Source organism: Puma concolor, unplaced genomic scaffold (assembly GCF_028749965.1).
Source record: "Puma concolor isolate L17-30 unplaced genomic scaffold, mPumCon1.1.hap2 unalloc_scaffold_39, whole genome shotgun sequence".
NCBI classification, from domain to species: domain Eukaryota; kingdom Metazoa; phylum Chordata; class Mammalia; order Carnivora; family Felidae; genus Puma; species Puma concolor.
This window is the reverse complement of record NW_028240246.1, coordinates 19,524-38,707: the sequence shown is the minus strand read 5'-3', so window position 1 is coordinate 38,707 and position 19,184 is coordinate 19,524. Positions and strand designations below refer to the sequence as shown.

Genomic DNA, 19,184 nt, shown 5'->3' with positions numbered 1-19,184 from the left:
GGAATTTGTCCATTTCTTCCAGGTTGTCCAGTTTGTTGGCATATAATTTTTCATAGTATTCCCTGATAATTGCTTGTATCTCTGAGGGATTGGTTGTAATAATTCCATTTTCATTCATGATTTTATCAGTTTGGGTCCTCTCCCTTTTCTTTTTGAGAAGCCTGGCTAGAAGTTTCTCAATTTTGTTTATTTTTTCAAAAAACCAACTCTTGGTTCATTGATCTGCTCTACAGTTTTTTAGATTCTGTATTGTTTATTTCTGCTCTGATCTTTATTATTTCTCTTCTTCTTCTGGGTTTAGGCTGTCATTGCTGTTCTGCTTCTATTTCCTTTAGGTGTGCTGTTAGATTTTGTATTTGGGATTTTTCTTAATTCTTGAGATAGGCCTGGATTCCAATGTATTTTCCTCTCAGGACTGCCTTCGCTGCGTCCCAAAGCGTTTGGATTGTTGTATTTTCATTTTCGCTTGTTTCCATATATTTTTTAATTTCTTCTCTAATTGCCTGGTTGACCCACACATTCTTTAGTAGGGTGTTCTTTAACCTCCATGCTTTTGGAGGTTTTCCAGACTTTTTCCTGTGGTTGATTTCAAGCTTCATAGCATTGTGGTCTGAAAGTATGCATGGTATGATCTCAATTCTTGTATACTTATGAAGGGCTGTTTTGTGACCCAGTATGTGATCTATCTTGGAGAATGTTCCATGTGCACTCGAGAAGAAAGTATATTCTGTTGCTTTGGGATGCAGAGCTCTAAATATATTGGTCAAGTCCATCTGATCCAATGTATCATTCAGGGCCCTTGTTTCTTTATTGACCGTGTGTCTAGATGATCTGTCCATTTCTGTAAGTGGGGTGTTAAAGTCCCCTGCAACTACCACATTCTTATCAATAAGGTTGCTTATGTTTGTGAGTAATTGTTGTATATATTTGGGGGTTCCCATATTTGGCGCATAGACATTTATAATTATTAGCTCTTCCTGATGGATAGACCCTGTAATTATTATATCATGCCCTTCTTCATCTCTTGTTACAGCCTTTATTTTTTTATTTATTTATTTTTTTTAATTTTTTTTTTTCAACGTTTATTTATTTTTGGGACAGAGAGAGACAGAGCATGAACGGGGGAGGAGCAGAGAGAGAGGGAGACACAGAATCGGAAACAGGCTCCAGGCTCTGAGCCGTCAGCCCAGAGCCCGACGCGGGGCTCGAACTCCCGGACCGCGAGATCGTGACCTGGCTGAAGTCGGACGCTTAACCGACTGCGCCACCCAGGCGCCCCTCTTGTTACAGCCTTTAATTTATTTTTTTTCTTTTTTTTTTTTGTTTTTTTTTTTTTTTAATTTTTTTTTTCAACGTTTTTTTTATTTATTTTTGGGACAGAGAGAGACAGAGCATGAACGGGGGAGGGGCAGAGAGAGAGGGAGACACAGAATCGGAAACAGGCTCCAGGCTCTGAGCCATCAGCCCAGAGCCCGACGCGGGGCTCGAACCCACGGACCGCGAGATCGTGACCTGGCTGAAGTCGGACGCTTAACCGACTGTGCCACCCAGGCGCCCCCAGCCTTTAATTTAAAGTCTAGTTTGTCTGATATAAGTATGGCTATTCCAGCTTTCTTTTGACTTCCAGTGGCATGATAAATACTTCTCCATCCCCTCACTCTCAATCTGAAGGTGTCCTCAGGTCTCAAATGAGTCTCTTGTAGAAAGCAAATAGATGGGTCTTGCTTTTTTATCCATTCTGATACCCTATGTCTTTTGGCGCATTTAGTCCATTTACATTCAGTCTTATTATAGAAAGATATGGGTTTAGAGTCATTGTGATGTCTGTAGGTTTCATGCTTGTAGCGATGTCTCTGGTACTTTGTCTCACAGGATCCCCCTTAGGATCTCTTGTAGGGGTGGTTTAGTGGTGACGAATTCCTTCAGTTTTTGTTTGTTTGGGAAGACCTTTATCTCTCCTTCTATTCTAAATGACAGACTTGCTGGATAAAGGATTCTCGGCTGCATATTTTTTCTGTTCATCACATTGAAGATCTCCTGCCATTCCTTTCTGGCCTGCCAAGTTTCAGAAGAGAGATCGGTCACGAGTCTTATAGGTCTCCCTCTATATGTTAGAGCACGTTTATCCCTCGCTGCTTTCAGAATTTTCTCTTTATCCTTGTATTTTGCCAGTTTCACGATGATATGTCATGTAGAAGATCGATTCAAGTTACGTCTGAAGGGACTTCTCTGTGCCTCTTGGATTTCAATGCCCTTTTCCTTCCCCAGATCAGGGAAGTTCTCAGCTATGATTTCTTCAAGTACACCTTCAGCACCTTTCCCTCTCTCTTCCTCCTCTGGAATACCAATTATGCGTAGATTATTTCTCTTTAGTGCATCACTTAGTTCTCTAGTTTTCTCCTCATACTCCTGGATTTTTTTTATCTTTTTCTCAGCTCTCTCTTTTTCCATAATTTTATCTTCTAGTGCACCTATTCTCTCCTCTGCCTCTTCAATCCGAGCCGTGGTTGTTTCCCTTTTATTTTGCAGCTTATTTATAGCATTTTTTAGCTCCTCCTGGCTGTTCCTTAGTCCCTTGATCTCTGTAGCAATAGATTCTCTGCTGTCCTCTATACTGTTTTCAAGCCCAGCAATTAATTTTATGACTATTATTGTATATTCACTTTCTGTTATATTGTTTAAATCCTTTTTGATCAGTTCATTAGCTGTTGTTATTTCCTGGAGATTCTTTTGAGGGGAATTCTTCCGTTTGGTCATTTTGGACAGTCCCTGGAGTGGTGCGGGACTGCAGGGCACTTCCCCTGTGCTGTCTCGAATAACTTGCGTTGGTGGGTGGGGCCGCAGTCAGACCTGATGTCTGCCCCCAGCCCACTGCTGGGGCCACAGTCAGACTGGTGTGTACCTTCTCTTCCCCTCTCCTAGGGGCAGGATTCACTGTGGGGTGGCGTGGCCCGTCTGGGCTACTTGCACACTGCCAGGCTTATGGTGCTGGGGATCTGGCGTATTAGCTGCGGTGGATCGGCAAGGTGCACAGGGGCAGGAGGGGCAGGCTTCGCTCGCTTATCCTTCTGTGATCAGCTTTGGGAGGGGCCCTGCGGCACCGGGAGGGAGTCAGATCCGCCTCCGGTGGGATGGATCTGCAGTAGCACAACGTTGGATGTTTGCGCAGTGCAAGCAAGTTCCCTGGCAGGAACTGGTTCCCTTTGGGATTTTGGCTGGGGGATGGGCAAGGGAGATGGCACTGGCGAGCGCCTTTGTTCCCCACCAAGCTGAGCTTTGTTGTCCGGGGCTCAACAACTCTCGCTCCCATTGTCCTCCAGCCTTCCCGCTCTCTGAGCAGAGCTGTTAACTTAACTTATAACCTTCCAGATGTTAAGTCCTGCTTGCCGTCCGAACACACTCCGTCCGGCCCCTCTGCTTTTGCAAGCCAGACTCGGGGCCTCTGCTTGGCCGACAGGCTGCCCCTCTGCCCCGACTCCCTCCCGCCAGTCTGTAGCATGCACCGCCTCTCCACCCTTCCTACCCTCTTCTGTGGTTCTCTCGTCTACGCTTGGCTCTGGAGAATCCGTTCTGCTAGTCTTCTGGCAGTTTTCTGGGTTATTTAGGCAGGTGTAGGTGGAATCTAAGTGATCAGCAGGATGCGGTGAGCCCAGCGTCCTCCTACGCCACCATCTTCCCTGTAGAGGACTTTCATACTCCACTTACAGTAATGGAGAGATGACCTAGGCAGAAAATTAATAAAGAAACAACGGTCTTGAATGATACACTGGACCAGATGGACTTGACAAATATATTCAGAACTTTTTATCCAAAGCAGCAGAATACACATTCTTCTCGAGTGCACATGGAACATTCTCCAAAATAGATCACATACTGGGTCACAAAGCAACCCTAAATAAATATAAAAGGATTGAGATCATACCATGCATATTTTCAGATCACAATGCTATGAAACTTGAAATCAACCACAAGACAAAATTTGGAAAGCCTCCTAATGCATGGAGGTTAAAGAACATCCTACTAAAGAATCAGTGGGTCAATTAGGCAGTTAAAGAAGAAATTTAAAAATATACGGAAGCAAATGAAAATGAAAATATAACATTCCCAACCCTTTGGGATGCAGCAAAGGCAGTCCTAAGAGGAAAATACACTGCAATCCAGGCCTATCTCAAGAAACAAGAAAAATCCCAAATACAGAATCTACCCTCACACCTAAAGGAACTAGAAGCAGAGCAGCAAAGAAACCCCAAAGCCAGCAGAAGAAGAGAAATAACAAAGATTAGAGCAGAACTAAACAATAGGGAATCCAAAAAAAAAACCCCAAAAAACAAAAAACACAGTAGAACAGATCAATTAATCTAAGAGGTGGCTTTTGGAAACAATACACAAAATTGATAAAACCCTAGCCAGACTTCTCAAAAAGAAAAGAGAGAGAACCCAAATAGATAAAATCACCGATGAAAGAGGAGAGATCACAACCAACACCACAGAAATACAATTATTAGAGAATACTGTGAAAAATTATATGCCAACAAACTGGACAATCTGTAAGAAATTGGACAAATTCCTAGACACCCACACACTACCAAAACTCAAACTGGAAGAAATAGAAAATTTGAACAGACCCACAACCAGTGAAGAAATTGAATCAGTTATCAAAAATATCCCAACAAATGAGTCCCAACAAATGGGCCAGATGGCTACCCAAGGGACTTCTACCAGACATTTAAAGCAGAGTTAGTACCTATTCTTCTCAAGCTGTTCCAAACAATAGAAATGGAAGGAAGGCTTCTGGACTAATTCTATGTAGCCAGCATTACCTTGATTCCCAAACCAGACAGAGACCCCACTAAAAAGGAGAATTACAGGCCAATATCCCCGATGAACATGGATGCAAAAATTCTCAACAAGATACTAGCAAATTGAATTCAACAGTATATTAAAAGAATTATTAACCATGATCAAGTGGGATTCATTCCTGGGCTGCAGGACTGGTTCAGTATTCGCAAATCAATCAATGTGGTATATCACATCGATAGAAGAAAGGATGAGAACAATATGATCCTGTCAGTAGGTGCAGAAAAAGCATCTGACAAAATACAGCATCATTGTGTAAAAACCCTCCAGAAAGTTGGGATAGAAGGAACATATCCTAACATCATCAAATCTACATATGAAAAGCCCAAGCTAATATCATCCTCAATGGGGAAAAACTGAGAGTTTACCCCCTGAGATCAGGAATACAACAGGGATGTCTACTCTCACCACTGTTGTTTAATATAGTGTGGGAAGTCCTAGCCTCAGCAATCAGACAAAAAAAGGAAATAAAAGGCATCCAAATTGGCAAAGAAGTCAAACTTTCATTTTTTGCAGATGACATGATACTCTACATGGAAAACTCAAAAGACTCCACCAAAAAACTTCTAGAACTGATACATGAATTCAGCAAAGTTGCAGGATATAAAACCTATGTACAGAAATTGGTTGCATTTCTATACAGCAAGAATGAAGCAATAGTAAGAGAAATCAAAGAATCGATCCCATTTACATTTGTATCAAGAACCATAAAATACCTAGGAATAAGTTTAACCAAAGAGGTAAAAGATCTGTATGCTAAAAACTGTAGAAAACTTATGAAAGAAATTGAAGAAGACACAAAGAATGGAAAGGCATTCCAGGCTCATGGATTGGAAGAAAAAATATTGTTAAAATGTGGATAGTACCCAAAGCAATCTACACATTCAGTGTAATCCCACTCAAAATTGCACCAGCATTCTTCTCAGAGCTAGAACAAACAATCTTTCAATTTGTAGGGAACCACACAAGACCCCGAATAGCCAAAGTAATGTTGAACAGGAAAACCAAAGTAGGAAGCATCACAATCCCAGACTTCAGCCTCTACTACAAAGCTGTAATCATCAAGACAGTATGGTATTGGCACAAAAATAGGCACATAGACCAGTGGAATAGAATACAGAACCCAGAACTGGACCCACAAATGTATGGCCAACTAATCTTTGATGAAGCAGGGAAGAGTATCCAAGGAAAAAAAGAAAGTCTCTTTAGCAAATGGTGCTGGAAGAACTGTACAGTAACATGCAGAAGAAGGAAACTGGACCACTCTCTCACACCATACACAAAAATAAACTCAAAGTGGACGAAGGGCCTAAATGTGAGACAGGAAACCATCAAAACCCTAGAGGGGAAAACAGTCAACAACCTCTTTGACCTCAGCCACAGCAACTTCTTACTTGATACGTCTCTGAAGGCAAGGGAGATAAAAGCAAAAATGAACTATTGGGACCTCATCAAGATAAAAAGTTTCTGCACAGCAAAGGAAACAATCAACAAAACTAAAAGGCAACTGATCGAATGGAAGAAGATATTTACAAATGACATGTCAGATAAAGGGCTAGTATCCAAAGTCTATAAAGAACTTACCAAGCTCAACACCCGACAAACAAACCAGTGAAGAAACGGACAGATGACGTGAGCAGACGCTTTTCCAAAGAAGACATCCAGATGGCCAGCAGACACATGAAAAGATGCTCAACATCGCTCATCATTAGGGAAATACAAATCAAAACCACACTGAGATACCACCTCACACAGGTCAGAGTGGCTAAAATTAACAACTCAGGAAACAACAGATGTTGGTGAGGATGTGGAGAAATGGGAGCCCTCTTGCACTTTTGGTGGGAGTGCAAACTGGTGCAGCCTCTCTGGAAAACAGTGTAGAGGTTCCTCAAGAAATTAAAAATAGGATTACCCTACAACCCAGCAATAGCACTACTAGGAATTTATCCAAAGGATACAGGAGTGCTGATTCATAGGGGCACATGTACCCCAATGTTTATAATAGCACTATCAACAATAGCCACATTATGGAAAGAGCCAATGTCCATCCACTGATGAATGGATAAAAAAGATGTGATACACACACACACACACACACACACACACACACACACACACACACACACAGACACATACCAGAATACTACCGGCAATGAGAAAGAATGAAATCTTGTCATTTGCAACAACATGGATGGAACTGGAGGGTATTATGTTAAGTGAAATAAGTCAGAGCAAGAGAGATATCATGTTTTCACTCATATGTAGAATTTGAGAAACTTAACCGAAGACCATGAGGGAAGGGAAGAGGAAAAAATAGTTTCAAACAAAGAGGGAGGAAGGCAAACCATAAGAGACTTCTGAATACAGAGAACAGACTGAGGATTGATGGGGAGACTGTGGGGGAGGGGAAAATGGGTGATGGGCATTGAGGAGGGTACTTGTTGGGATGAGTACTGGGTGTTGTATGTAAGCGATGAATCATGGGAATCTACTCTTAAAGCCAAGAGCACACTGTATGTTAGCTAACTTGACAATAAGTTATATTTTTAAAAAAAAGCATTCTGTCTCTCTCTCTCTCTCTCTGCCCCTCTCCCATATGCACACACTCTGTCTCTCAAAAAAAAAAAGGCAACTCATGGGGCGCCTCGGTGGCTCAGTCAGTTAAGCATCTGACTGTTGATCTCGGCTCAGGTCATGATTTCACAGTTTGTGAGCTCAAGCCCTGCATCAGGCTCCATGCAACGGTGAGAAGCCTGCTTGGGATTCCCTCTCTCTGCCCCTTCCACATGCTCTCTCTCTCTCTCTCTCACTCAAAATAAATGAATTAATTACAAAAAAAAAAAAAGCAACTCAGAGCTTATGTTCTCTACTTATGCGTTATACCATCTGACTGCCATGGCGTCAGCTCAGGCACACACACGATAATTCTTCCTCACTTCTGGCATCTGGTGATTTCCGTTTCTATTGAGCTTAGCATTCAGTTGTTTAGGCTGAAAAGTTAGGAGTCATTCTTGGTCTTTTTTTTTCCTTATGGCCCTAGCTCCACCACTTCCACTTCTCTGATTCAGTTCATCACCAAATATTATTTTTATTGATATTTTAACTCAGTATAGAGTGTGTTTTGCATTGGAAATTGAAGGGGAATCTGGCTATCGTCATTCTATATTGCCAGTTCTCTCCTTATAGGGGGCACCTGGGTGGCTCAGTCGGCTAAGCGTTCGACTTTGCCTCAGGTCATGATCATGCTGTTCATGAGCCCTGTGTCAGGCTCTGTGCTGTTTGAGCCGTTTGAGCCCTGTGTCAGGCTCTGTGCTGACAGCTCAGAGCCTGGAACCTGCTTCAGAGTCTGTGTCTCCCTCTTTCTCTCTGTCCCTCACCAGCTCATGCTCTGTCTCTCTCTCTCTCTCTCTCAAAAATAAACATTCAAAAATAAAAAATAAAAACACTCATTCATGGGGTGCTTTGGTGGCTCCGTTGGTTGAGCATCCAACTCTCGATTTTGGCTCGGGTCATGGTCTCACAGTTTTGTGGGTTCAAGCCCTATGTTGGCCTCTGTGCTGACTGACAGCATGGAGCCTGCTTGGGATTCTCTCTCTCTCACTGTCTCTCTGTCCCTTCCCTGCTCTCATTCTCTCTGTCTCTCTCAAAATAGAAATAAAATAAACTTAAAAAACCCCACTCATTCAGGTTTTTGACCTTGACATTCCACCTTAGCTTTTTACAAAAGTTAAATCTCACTTTGTTAACTCCATTTGCCAATTTTCTGTTTTCATCTTGTTTACCTCTAGTAGTTTTTTTTAACTCAAGTATAATTAACATACAGTATTACATTAGTTTCAGGTGTGCAGCATAATGATTCAACCATTATTATTTTTTTTTTATTAAAAAAATTTTTTTTCAACGTTTATTTATTTTTGGGACAGAGAGAGACAGAGCATGAACGGGGGAGGGGCAGAGAGAGAGGGAGACACAGAATCGGAAACAGGCTCCAGGCTCTGAGCCATCAGCCCAGAGCCCGACGCGGGGCTCGAACTCACGGACCGCGAGATCGTGACCTGGCTGAAGTCGGACGCTCAACCGACTGCGCCACCCAGGCGCCCCTACATGTTTATTTAAAAACCACATTAGGGGTGCCTGGGTGGCTCAGTCGGTTGAGCGTCCAACTTTGGCTCAGGTCATGATCTCGCGGTCTGTGAGTTCGAGCCCTGCGTCCGGCTCTGTGCTGACAGCTCAGAGCCTGGAGCCTGCTTCAGATTCTGGGTCTCCCTCTCTCTCTGCCCCTCCCCCACTCATGCTCTGTCTCTCTCTGTCTCAGAAATAAACATTAAAAAAAAATTTTTTTAAAAACCACATTAGTGGGTTTCAGGGACAGGCTAATCGTAATGTACACTGATCCTACTGTTTGTCTTGGAAATCCTTATGACTTTTTGAAGCAGCCCATTCCGTAATTTTTGGACAGCTGTAGAACGAGTCAATTGTTTCACATATTTGATGGAAATCCTGCCTTATAATTCCATTCCCAAACTTAACATTTGGACTCTTCCCCCTGTCAGTAGCCCTCCAGGGATGGGAGGAGAGCTCTTATATTTTCTTTCTTTTACGTTGAATCGTCTTTTCTCTGGACTCAGATTTCCCTTCAACCATTCCTCACATGGCCTATTTTTGAAACTTCTTACCAATGACTAATGACTAACTCATGGAACAACATAATATATTAAATTATACTTTCACATAAATTAGCTAATTTTAAAGGAATTTATTATATATTTCTCTTAATGAATTCTGAAAGATTATTTTTTTAGACATGTACTTTAGAAATGTGAAGAGGTTTTTGTTTGTTTGTTTGTTTTAAGGGGGGGGGGTGGTCAGTCATGGATTTCCTAGTTCAGATGTTTGATATTATCATGCTAAACATAATAGGCTTTGCTGATTCTCTAAATTGGGTAAAGTGAGCTGACAGGAGCAAGGGGTGTAGGGAAAGAAAGTAGAAAGGGAAGGATTGGAGTTTGGGAGCAGTTGTGACGAATGGAGGGTATTTTTTATGAAATGGTGAGCTCGTTAATAGAATGACTAGAGAAACTTTGGCATACTTTTTTGTTCATAAAGGAATAGCCCACGCAGAACCCGGAGTTTTAACAAAATAATCTTAAGAATAAAGATAAGGGACTATAGAAAACTATAGTGGAGAATGGATTGCTCTACCTTTTTAAATGGCCACATGTGGGTAGTGGCTGCCATTTTGGACAGTGCAAAACTGGAAGAATCCATCAGTTTTACTGTTATGTTCCAAAAATTTAGATCCGTGGACTGAATTACATGTTGCATGTATATTCTCTGTGTTTGTAGCATTGAATGACATCATCGGTACATTGGAATGTATGGAGGAAAGTGATCAGTCTGGCAAGGACAACTATGCAGATGTACTTGGAAACACCAATAGAATTTATTTCACTGATAATAGTTTTCAAGAAATGCTGGATGATTCCTTGCTCGACGGTGAGTTGATTGAGCAGATAACCAGTAACTTGTAATAAAAATTTCTTCTAAAATTTTATCCAAGGTTTTAAAATATTTTACCAAATACTTAATTAATTAAATCTTAATACTTAGTTCCTAAATCCTACTGTAAATGTATTGAAATGCAATTTACTACAGATCAGATTTAGAGATCTATCTTATATTCTATATTCACGGAGGTTTAGTTATTACAATATCAAATTCCTGGATGATCTCTTGGACTGCATTGTAAACTTGGTCTGAAAGTATTTATATATATTGTCATATGGCTTTAAAATGTTTCTTTCGGGGCGCCTGGGTGGCGCAGTCGTTTAAGCGTCCGACTTCAGCCAGGTCACGATCTCGCGGTCCGGGAGTTCGAGCCCCGCGTCGGGCTCTGGGCTGATGGCTCAGAGCCTGGAGCCTGTTTCCGATTCTGTGTCTCCCTCTCTCTCTGCCCCTCCCCCGTTCATGCTCTGTCTCTCTCTGTCCCAAAAATAAATAAACGTTGAAAAAAAAAATTAAAAAAAAAATAAAATGTTTCTTTCTAGAGTAATTTTATTTCAAAGTTAATCCCTTTCCTTTTATGAATTTTAGAGAGGTCCTAATAGTTGTCTAGCTTTCTTTTTCTTTTAGGTGAAAGGCTCTTTGAAAAATACAAGTTATTGTTGAACAATTAAACCGTTGGTCTATATAACATTCTGTGTAAGTGTTGATCTGGCTATTTGCTCTATTTACAAAGAATTTACCTGATCCATCCATATTCTTATCTGGGATATACCCAGATGGATTTTATCAATACTTGGAAAGCCATCTCCTGCCTTTAAATTTAACTTCAGCTAAAAAATGAGATCAGATCTGTGTCTCAGGGAAAAACTGGCAATATGCAAAGACAGTTTAGATTGTCAAAACTGATGGGGGAGGAGTGCTGGGATCTGGTGAGTAGAGGTGAGGGATGCTGCTAACCACCCTATAATGTAGAGGACAGCACTCCCCCACATAATTAGCTGGCCCCAAATGTAATTTTGCTCAGGTTGAGAAATTCTGTTTTAGAGTTATCTTGTAAAATTGCCAAACCTACTATTTTGAAAGTACTTTTTAATAGGTTAGTTATATTTTTTTTAATCCTGCTTAGATCACATTTTAAAAACTAATGTAAATATAATGTATCTTGATTCTAACCCCCTTTTGCTTCAAGGTAATACCTGTACTAGTTGTGAGTTATTCTAAACTGCTCTCTAACTGCAATGTGGTCCATCTATGCAAATGGACATATTTTGTTTCTGTCACTTGTCCCTCAAATAGATCTCTGTATCAATTTGCATTTTTGTAGAAAATGTATAGGATGAAGGGTATCACTGCACCTTGTCCTTAGGAAAAGCTCCAGAATTACATAGATAGATAGATAGATAGATAGATAGATAGATAGATAGACAGATAGATAGATAGATAGACAGACAGACAGACAGACAGACAGACAGGCAGGACTAAAGAAGGACAATTCAGACTAATAATTAAACATGTTATTGAATATATGAGCCTGGGGATTAAGCTGTTCTCTTAGGGATAAAGGAAGCATTTGTAACATTAGAATCTCAGCCACATTTAAGAAGCTTGGTGGAGCTTGACGAATCCATGGAGTCTAAGAAGTAAGAGGAAGATGAGTAGAGAACGTTATTCTGGAAGCTAGTGGAGGATTTTGAGAAGAAGGGAATGGTCAATGCTAAATGTTATTGAGAAATGAAGTATGTAATTTATCCATTGGTTTTCTTCCAAACTGGGTAAAATCATTATGCTGTTCCTTATGGCCTAATCTCTCTATTTAAATTTGCAGACTTTAGGAAAGAGGCTTTGTCTTCAAATCTGAAACTACCAACAGCAGATGGTAAGGACTTTATATATGTATACAAGAAAGCATTCCCTATGAAAGAGTTATTTTTTAGGATCATTGCCAGGTGCCAATGGATTCCTAGTCCATTCGTCCCACTCCAGCCAGAGTAATTGTTTTTTTTCAAAAAAGTAATCTGATTGTGTGATGTCCCCCTATTTTCAACTCTTTAAACATTTTCCATTGTTGTTAAAGATCAAAATCCTGCATGTCCTAGCTCTCTGGTATAATTTTGTACCATTACCCTTGCTTTCTGCATTTTCTTTCATTTCCTTCGAAATCCAACTACAAAGCTTTTGCGTATTTTGTTCCCTGGAATAGGTTTCCCTGACACTCTTTGCCTAGTTAATGTTTACTCATCTTTCAAATGAGTGATGGGGTGCCTGGGTGACTCAGTTGGTTAAGTGTCTCACTTTGGCTCAGGTCATGATGTCGTAGTCTGTGAGTTTGAGCTCTGTGCTGAGCTTCGTGCTGACAGCTCAGAGCATGGAGCCTGCTTCAGATTCTGTGTCTCCTTCTCTGTCTCAAAAATAGACATTAAAAAAAAAAATTGAATGAATGTCAATTTCCTCTAGGGAGCCTGTCATTATCTGGTAGTCGAGGTCAGCTTCTTTTATTATAAGCTTTCATTAAACTATGTCTTTTTCATAGCATTTACTTCATACTATAAATACCCATTAATATTTTTTTAAATGACACTAGAAATGCTCAATATATTTTAGCTTATAAAGTGACAAAAGTAGGAGCATCTGACTGGTTCAGTTGGTAGAACATGCAACTCTTGACCTCAGGGTCATGAGTTCAAGCCCCATGTTGGGTGTAGAGCTTACTTAGGAAAAAAAGTAGCAAAAATATTAGAGAACTTTGAATTATCTTAATTCATTAAGACCAAAATAATATAATTTCTCATTAAATTTTTTTATTTGAGTACGGTGGACACACAATGTTATATTCGTTTCAGGTGTAGTGATTATACATTTTGCTATGCTCACCACAAACATAGCCATTTGTCACCATACAACAATATTACAGTATCACTGACTATATTCCCTTTCCTGTGCCTTTTATTCCCATGACATAGTCATTACATTCCTGGAAACCCGTATCTCCTACTCCCCTTTACCCATTTTACCCATTATCCCCCCTTCTCTCTGGCCACCATCAGTTTGTTCCTGTATTTTTAGGTCTGATTTTGCTTTTCTTTTTTTTTTATTTGTTTTTTAGATTCCACCTATGAGTGCAATCATATGGTGTTTGTCTTTCTCAGTCTGACATATTTCACTTAGTATAATACCCTCTAGGTCCATCCATGTTGTTGCAAATGGCAAAAAAACAATCTCATTCTTTTCCATGGTTGTGTCAAATTCCATAATATACCACCTCTTTATTCATTCACCTATTGATAGATAGTTGAGATACTTCCATATCATGGCTATTGTAAATAATGCTGCAATAAACATATAGGGGTGCATATACCTTTTTGAATTAGTGTTTTTGTTCTCTTTGGGTAAATACCCAGTAGTGGAATTGTTGGGTCAAATAGTATTTCTGTTTTTACTTTTTGAGGAACCTCCATACTGTTTCCACATCAGCCGTACCAATTTACATTCCACCAACATTGCACAAGGGCTGCTTTTTCTCCACGTCCTCGCCAGCACTTGTTACTTCTTATGTTTTTGATTTTAGTCATTCTGACATGTGTAAGGTGATATCTCATTGTTGTTGTGATTTGCATTTCCCTGAGATTGGTGATGAATATCTTTTCGTGTGTCTGTTGGCCATCTGTATGTCTTCTTCAGAAAAAGGTCTATTTAGGTCTTCTGCCCATGTTAAAATCTGGTTGTTTTCTAGTCATATTTTTGATTATTTGGTTAATGATTCTTTTTCTTACGTGCCTGGAAGCATCATTGGGCCAAGAACCATGTTTCCATTTTGCCAGAAGTCCTAGCATTGTTTCTCCAGATCCTAGCACAATTTTGGCTTTCAGAAGCCCCTTATTAATAGCTAATTTAATAGCTAATATTATATGATATTTACTGTGCTAGGCATTGTTTCAAATCTTTTATATTATTGACTTATATAATTGTGAATATTTATGGAATTAAAGAATGACAATAAATCTGTCTTCTTATCTCATTAGCCTCATCTCTCATCACTTCTGCATTTGTATTTATTCTGTAGCCATATTACTTATTATAATTTAAATTGGTTCCATATCTTCCATGTGCTTTTGGTTCCATATATTTGCATGTGCTGTTTCCTTTCTGTATATTTTCTGTCAAACAAATTCACATTTTCCCCCCAAACTCAGCTCAAACATCACTCCTCAACCCATAAGACTTTTCAGAGTTATAGGTTAGGTGAACTGTCTCAGTGCTTTATATCTGAGTGCTCAGTGCTCATATCTGGCACACATTTTTCTCATAGTACCAACTATATAATGTATTATAATTTTATTTATAGACAAGACAAATTCTAAAGTCCCTGTCTTCAAGGAATTTAAAGGAAACTCTTTAAGAGGGCTGAAATTTTCATTGTTGGTTTTAGTAGCTATAAAATAAATGTTAGTAAAAATGAATATAGGTCTAAAATGGTATTATGGTATTCTTTCCAACTGAAGGTTTAGATCTGTTAGTATAATGCAACGATTTTCGGACTATGGAAACATACACGACAACTTCATTTTGGGGTTGAGAGAGAAATGGGGTGAGAAATGGTATTGACAAAAAATTGAAACTCCCAGTAATGATCATGTTTTATATTTTAAATTGGTGTGGTATCAACAGGACTACATTTGGTTGCATGGGTTGTGCTTGCACAGAGATGCCTGGTTGAAAGGGTACAAGTAGAGACTGAAATGCATTCTACATTCCACTGTGCTCTCCAGGCTGGGACCACCAATGCTAGATTGCAGCTACCTAGAGGAAGGTATGCCTCTTTGTAATTGATACATAGAGAGGGGTGCCTTTTTTCAATTCACACAAAAGCACAATATAGACTGGTAGTGGCCCTGGAGATCAAGAGCTTTAATCTCAAATTTTAGCTTTTTTTTTTTTTTTTTTTTTGGTTTATTTCATCAGTTGATAGAAGTCTTTAGATCTACATGTACAGGACGTTACTATTATTTAAGAAAGGGTCACAGCTTATTCAGTATTTAATGGATGAATGGATTCAGATAACCCATCAAATTCTGCATATAATTTTTTGGTTTAATTTTTCTTTTCTTAAATGTTTAGTTTTAAGAGAGAGAGAGAGAGAGAACAAGTGGAAGAGGGGCAGAGAGAGAGACACAGAATCTGAAGCAGGCTCTAGGCTCTGAGTTTTTAGCCCAGAGCCCAATGCGGGGCTTAAACCCAGGAACCATGCGATCATGACCTGAGCTGAAGTTGGATGGCTAACCGACTGAGCCACCTAGGCGCCCTTAATTTTTTTAAATGCTGCTTGAAATAAATAGGTTGTCAGTTACAAGTAGAAAATACTTTGCTTTTTTTCTGCAGAGATTTTAGTTAAATATATATACTTAAATTGAGAGTTCACCTATAGTGGACTCTGGACAAACTATTTTGCATTTTTTAAAATAATAGTATCTTATATATATTTATTTATCTTTGTAGCATTTAAAGAAGCTGCTTGTATCTTGACAAGTGTTGATAATGGCAAGATTGGCATACGTAACTTGGAGCATGCCCTGAAAAGTTTGAATGTTAATTTAGCTGCGGAGGACGGCAGTGAAGCCCTTAAATATTGTGACATCAGTGGTGAGCATTTTTTTGGCTTGAGATTCTGCTCATTTTTCCCTGTTTATAGGAACCAGTTTTAGAGTGTTTTATATGGAGGTAAAATGCTAAAGGCAGTCGCGATGAGGCTTAGGTTGATATAAATTAGAGCCAAAATAGTCTGCTAATTTATTTACTGACCATATCTATCTGTTCATACTCTACATATGCTAATTTAGATAATTAGCATTCATTTCTTGTAAGCATGGGTGGGAAAATACCATTATGTAATAAAACAAAGACATGACATCAGCAGCTTCATTTTGATCTGCAGTCTTTCTTCAGAGGAGACCCACTTTCACCTTTTATTTTGCTTGTCCCATTCTGCTTTTTTAACCAAAGGAAATACCCAAAGTTTCATTACATCTCAGAAGAATAATTATTTAGTCTTGATCATTGTTTCCAAGTGGTCACATATTTATCTTTGTTTTCCATCTTTGACTTCATGTATTGTGTACTTGATCTCCTTTCCTATTTACATCCACTCTTAAGTGTCAAATCGTGTGGGAATACTTCTAGAAGCTGGTGAGTTTTACCAGTTTTAGGTGGCTTTTTATTTGGGGTTTATCTTAACCAGCTTGTTTTTTCTATGGGAATCCCATGAGCATGTCTTAGGTTTAAGAGTACCTCCCCAGCATTGTTTGGTTATTGCTTTTGCCATAGATTATTATTGACCTCAATCAATTTTTATGTTTTGACCTGGGGTTTTTCATATCATGGGAGTGGTATAAATTTAGGCCCTAAGCCCACATGAGATGCAGGAGATTTTTCACAGGTGATCTTTTTTACCCACTGCCTCTCAAAATTGGGAAGATTTAGGTCACCTTGGTGTTTACATGGGCCAGTGAATATAATATTTTAATCTCCCTTTCACTGGATTGAAATTCTTTAAGCATCCCAGTTTCATTTGGTATCTAAATTCAAACTCTCTGTGTAGCAGGACCCAAGTTTTCTTTTATGAATATGCATGAACATTTAAATCAAGCACCTTGCTGCTTTTGGATCTAATATGTATCCCCAAATAGCTGTAGGCTTAGTATTCACTTGGTTTTCCCCTCTGGATCTCTGTGCCCACTTAACGTTTTATTATTTCCTTTTCATACAACTTGATAATGCATTTATAGAATAAAATATTTCATACAGCATCTTTAGGAATTTGTAATCGTTCCTGTGCTACCCAGCTTGCCATTTTGTTATAAGTTAAAGTCTTTTCAATGTAGTTATAGCCCTATATTTTCTGCTGTGGTTACATTACTGCATTTTATTTCCTGTGTGTGTGTGTGTGTGTGTGTGTGTGTGTGTGTGTGTGTCCCAATAGTTAACATTGTCACCTCTGGCCTTAGACTGCCTTAGTTCAAATACAGCCTCGAGCACTTTCTGGCTCTTGTGACCTAGACAAGTTATTTAATTTCTCTTTGCTTTCATCTTTTAAGGATAGGCATATCAAGCATGTTATAGAATTCTTGTGCATATTTTAGTTAATAAATGTGAAGCATCATAAAAGGATACTTAGTATATATACATAAGGAACTCAAAGTTATTTTAAGTTCTTACTTTTGAGTAAGAAGTCAAAAAAAGTGAACTATTAATATCATTAACTGATCAATGGGTGTGGTTCCTGAAAGTATGAAAAATTACATTGAAATAGTTTCAGCCATTTGAGAGAGAAATGAGGTAGAATGAGATTTTAGGTATTGTTAGTCAGAGCCTTTATTTTGTGTACCGATTGAGTATCAGGGTTTTAATGACAATATGCTTGATTTTGATATTTCCAGATGATAATGAGGTGAATTTAAAAGATTTCTTTGAAAGAATTAAAGGAAGTCCACCTTTCAAAGAGTCCATAGGTAAGTGAATACTTCCAGTTTAAAGAAGTGACTGTAAAATAAAGATAATGAAATCACATTTAAAAAAAATCACTAAATGGATTTCAAGTGTTTAATTTGTAGTGTCTATAGTTTCAAAAAGGATTTCAAGCAGCTTATGTGATATAAAAAAAAAACAAGTGAAAATGGGGCAAAGTTAGTTATAAAGGAGGGAAAAGAAATAAAACAGCGTTGAAGAAGATACACAGTAAATACCTTTGCTGTTAATATAAAGTCCTTCCTCAAGAGGAGATAAATTTTTCTTCACTCAAGGGGTTCTGGATCTATGAATTAAATCAGGTGTGGAAATTGGGTGAGGGACCACTACTACCCTCTGTGCTGTCTCAAGTCAGGCCTTTGGAGTTTTCAGGTTTACCCAAATGGACTGGCCATTGATTTCACTTATAGAAATCTTAGCTTCATCTAGCTAGTTTCTTTAAATGCTTGGGCCATTAATCCCTGTATCATTCTTACTACCATGTCATTTCTGTGGCCTAACCACATCGTTTTGCCCCTGCTGCATAAAGACAAGTGCTTGGTCTTTGTCCCCAAAGTTCCTCTCGTGCTCCTTGGAATTAGGGAAACCATTTCAACACCAGCATCTTTCCCTAAACCCCCATGTCTACAGAGAACACCTACCGAAGAACCCTCCACAAATGCAGACACCCCTGCCAACAATGGATTTCTAAATGCCTTGGGGAAACAAATGTCTTTTTTTCTTCACGTTTGAATATCTCTAAAATTAGAACACCTTTATAATCAATGGCATTATTTATCAAATGTACATTTTTACTGAGATATAAATCACATACCATAAAATCTCATCCTTTTAAGGTGTTCAATTCAGTGGTTTTTGGTATATCCACAAAGTTGTGCAACCTTCACACTCTAATTCTGGGACATTTTCATCACGTCAAAAAAAACCCCTGTACCCTGTAGTGCTTATTTCCCCGCTCTCCCCAGCCACTGACAACCACTAGTCTGCTTTCTATCTGTGTTGATGTTTGAACATCATATAACTAGAATCGTTATTCTAGTTATTCATATAACTAGAATACGTGGCTTTTTGTGTCTGGCTTCTTTCATTTGGCATACTGGTTTTTTTTTTTTGTTTTTTTTTTTAATTTTTAATGTTTATTTTTGAGAGAGAGAGAGAGCGGGGGAGGGACAGAGAGAGAGGGAGACACAGAATCCGAAGCAGGCTCCACGCTCTGAGCTGTCAGCACAATGTGGGGCTCGAACCCACGAAACCATGAGATCATGACCTGAGCTGAAGTCGGCCGCTCAACCGACTGAGCCACC

At 39.2% G+C, this 19,184-nt stretch overlaps 1 protein-coding gene across 1 annotated transcript in view; it reads left to right on the top strand.

Moving 5' to 3' along the window:
• LOC147571217 (EF-hand calcium-binding domain-containing protein 13-like) overlaps positions 1 to 19,184 on the top strand; it is a 78,225-nt gene that overhangs the window by 52,531 nt on the left and 6,510 nt on the right. Inside the window, exons 12-13 of the mRNA XM_086696523.1 lie at positions 15,856 to 15,999; positions 17,793 to 17,864. Of these exons, the coding sequence (XP_086552649.1) occupies positions 15,856 to 15,999; positions 17,793 to 17,864 (216 nt within the window). The remainder of the gene's footprint in view (positions 1 to 15,855; positions 16,000 to 17,792; positions 17,865 to 19,184) is intronic.